Source organism: Cystoisospora suis (assembly GCF_002600585.1).
Source record: "Cystoisospora suis strain Wien I chromosome Unknown contig_4925, whole genome shotgun sequence".
In the NCBI taxonomy this organism is placed as follows: Eukaryota; Apicomplexa; class Conoidasida; order Eucoccidiorida; family Sarcocystidae; genus Cystoisospora; species Cystoisospora suis.
The window spans coordinates 1,798-5,086 of NW_027157717.1; the positions used below are offsets into that span (position 1 = coordinate 1,798).

Genomic DNA, 3,289 nt, shown 5'->3' on the forward strand with positions numbered 1-3,289 from the left:
CTCTCTAGTGTACATTCACCTCTCTCTCTGATGTACACCCCTCACGTCAGCAACGGTATTCCTGTTTTTCGTGTCAACCCACACAAGTCGTCATCCTTCGAACAGAATATAAAATCACCAAACAGTCTCTTTCTCCTCATCTTCCTTAGCTCGTTTGTCGTATACTCGACCGGCCCAGTAGCTATCTTCGCGTTGTTAGTCTTCTCCACGCAAGCAGGAAAGTCGGTATCATAGTCAAAGAAGATTTAGTTGGAATCAGAAGTCGGAAGAACGATCTAATGAAACATCTTGCATGGATCTCTAGCCCATATCTCGTCTGAAAGAATTCTTCCTCATGAGCTGCTTTAACAAACAAACTTACCAAGGCTTGAGAGACAGCCTTCTACAGCACGGAAAAAGTTGAAGAGTGGAGAGACCGGCGGTGATCTCAGATATATCAAGAACAATAAACGAACACACTGTACCGAGTTCAATATGATAATATGACTCCCTCGCTCTTCACTCAAACCTCTTCTTCATTAAGAAACATGAATGGGTTTCTCATGTCTTCCCGAGTTTAAAAGAAAAACCAAAGTTATTTACTTCATTCGAAACAGAACATCTCTTCATTAGAACATTATTTAGACACTATCTTGAAAAATTCGTGAGAAAGGAGAAAGCGAACGAATGAAGGTCCTCCGTTCTCTCCCTGTCCTTCCATCAGCCAGCGACAATCAATCAATCATTCATCCGGACACAACGACGAGAATGCCAAGGTTGTTTTCGGTCACGTACTATCTGTCTAAGTACCGATGTTTTCACTCATCTAATCCATCTACCTATCTTTAACCTTGCTATCTATCTACTCAAAATCTGTATAGATCATATATTCAACTATAGGTCTACATCCTGTGTATCTTTCATTGAGATTTGGAGTACTGTAATTATTGAAGAGACCTTTCATTGAGGTGTTCTTCTTAGTAAATGTATATATCACGCGTCCTTGTTCTCTTCTTGCTGTTGTACGTCATACCCTATGATACATACTATTTCACAGCCAAGTCGTCATCTTCACCATCCTCTTTCCGATCATTCTTGCTCACTCTGTATATCTTTCATTGCCTTCCAAACCGCTCCTCTCCCTTTTCTTCTATTCTTCTATGACGCTTCTTCTTGAATGTTCTAGGGCAACAGGGAAGTGAAACTGGCTTTCATTCGAGCAGCACCTTTGACATCCACGCCCGGATGCCTTCTTTGCAAAAGAAAAAGACGAAGAATGAAAATCTCAACGACTCTACTGAAACACTTCTTTTGCCCACTATTAGAAGATACCGAAGCCAAACGCACACATACATCCACACACTCACACACACATAGAGAAAAAAAGACGCCGCATGATTATGTTCAGAAAAGGGCAGATGTATAGATCATCCCTCTTCAGTTCTCTAATGTCTCTCTCTTTTTTCAGCCTCCTCTTTCATCAGAGCATTCATTACGAACAGGAGGTAGTAAGGCTACACACACTCTTCCCTTCTCTCAGTCCCTTTCATCGCCGTCTACATTCAAGATTCAAATCACACACGATTCTCGCTCTCCTAATCTTTTCAATCTTAACTCATCCTTTAGAACAGACTCACCCCACACATCACCCCTATTCTTACTCCAACTTCTTACCGAACATTTTTTTTCATTAAAGCATTAAGGATTCTTGAACAAGAAAGACAGAAGGAACAAGACGGCAGCCTCCTACTCTACTCCCGATCTGCCTCATCGTCTTCATACATATTCACACCTTTTCTCCTCTTCTTCTCTCTAGGTATCTCTTAACCTTTTCTGCCACCCTTTTCTGTCTTTTGTTTCATTCGTCCACTCCTACATACGCCCGGCCTATACATACCATCATGAAAACTATCACACCTGATGTATCTAGACATGCGCAATGCGCACAAGTGAAGTAGTAGTAGTAGGATTCTCGATCTAGCGTGGCGTCTTCCTCTCTCCTACTGTCCCTGGAACATCGATCATCGTCAGCGTCTGGAAGAAACGAACAGGATCAGATGTCTATCTAGAAATCGCTCAGAAACAATCAGCAGGGAGAGGCACTGTTCCCCCCCGGCAATTCATCAGCTAGCTAGCTAGCTAACATAGCGAGCTAGCTACCGGGCTGAGGAGAACCGCGTTTTTTTGTGTCAAAAACTCCCAGTTTTTTCAGAAAACTCGATTCGAAGGAGAGAAGAAAGCAATGAGAGGAAACATCTTCACCTTTTCCATCCCTATTCTCATCTTCATCTCTCAACTTCTTCTACGTCTTCTCTAGCTATGACTGTACATAGATGTCTCGTACACCGTATCTATCATCTGTCTCTCTCTTTCTGTCTCTTTCAAGACTACTCTCGGTCATCTCCGAAGTAGATGACAACAGATACACGCGAAACAACTGTAGAGTCGTAGTATTCTCGGTCTAGCATGGAGGTTCTCTTTCTCTTCCCTTCCTCATAACCATGATACTAAGACTATCTCCATGAACTAGGGATGTGATGTTCGTAAGAGAGGAAGTAGTCTCACTACACACGGACCCCTCCTGGAAAAAGAAAAAGGCGACGAACGAAGCAACTGATTCGTCCGTATGTTGCTAAGAAGAATACTAGCAATAGGAAGATGAATGAAGATGAGCCGCCTCGCCCTCAATCTCTTCTTATAGTAGCTCTACTTCAATCCCTTTCCTGCAGTGACCACGACGAAGTGGTGCACTACTATGGGTCTCTTCTTTCACTTCTTTCTCTTCTTGTCCTTCTTCTTCTTCACCCCCTCCCCCTACCTTTTCCTTCCTCTCTTCGACATCTTCTTCCGTTGAAGGAAAGGTCTCAAGGCATGTCGGAACACAACTCTTGAACAGTCCTCCAGAAACGAAAGCATAAACATGACGAGATTGTTGGCTCTCCTTCTCTCATTTCTTCTTCTTCTTGTCTTTCTCCGTCTGCTTTCCACGTATATACACGGGGATCTATTGGGCTCGGCTTCGAATCAGAAAGCCTCGGCACCCGGAGACAGCTCTATCGAGATGCGCAGGAATGAGTGATAGAGACATATCTTCTGTCTCCGCCCCGAGGTTGAGGTAAGAGTAGATTATCCTGAACCCTTCAAAGCTTTAGAGGGAGAAGGCCGGAGAAGAAGACGACATAAAGGGAAAGATGATAGAGACACGAGGAAGATGAAAAGAACAACATAAAGTAGAATGAGAAGAATGCGAAGAACAAGAAGACAATAGGATGATAGGGCAGCATCTAATCTCACTCGCATTGCAGCCTCG

General features: G+C 43.3%; 1 protein-coding gene across 1 annotated transcript in view; it reads right to left on the bottom strand.

Moving 5' to 3' along the window:
• Positions 1–386: 386 nt before the first annotated feature.
• The window catches only part of CSUI_008679 (uncharacterized protein), a 3,235-nt gene continuing 332 nt past the window's right edge, over positions 387–3,289 (bottom strand). The window contains exon 1 of the mRNA XM_068068806.1: positions 387–3,289. This exon is cut by the window's right edge and continues 332 nt beyond it. Coding sequence (XP_067919218.1) covers positions 3,128–3,289 — 162 coding nt within the window. The 3' untranslated portion in view covers positions 387–3,127.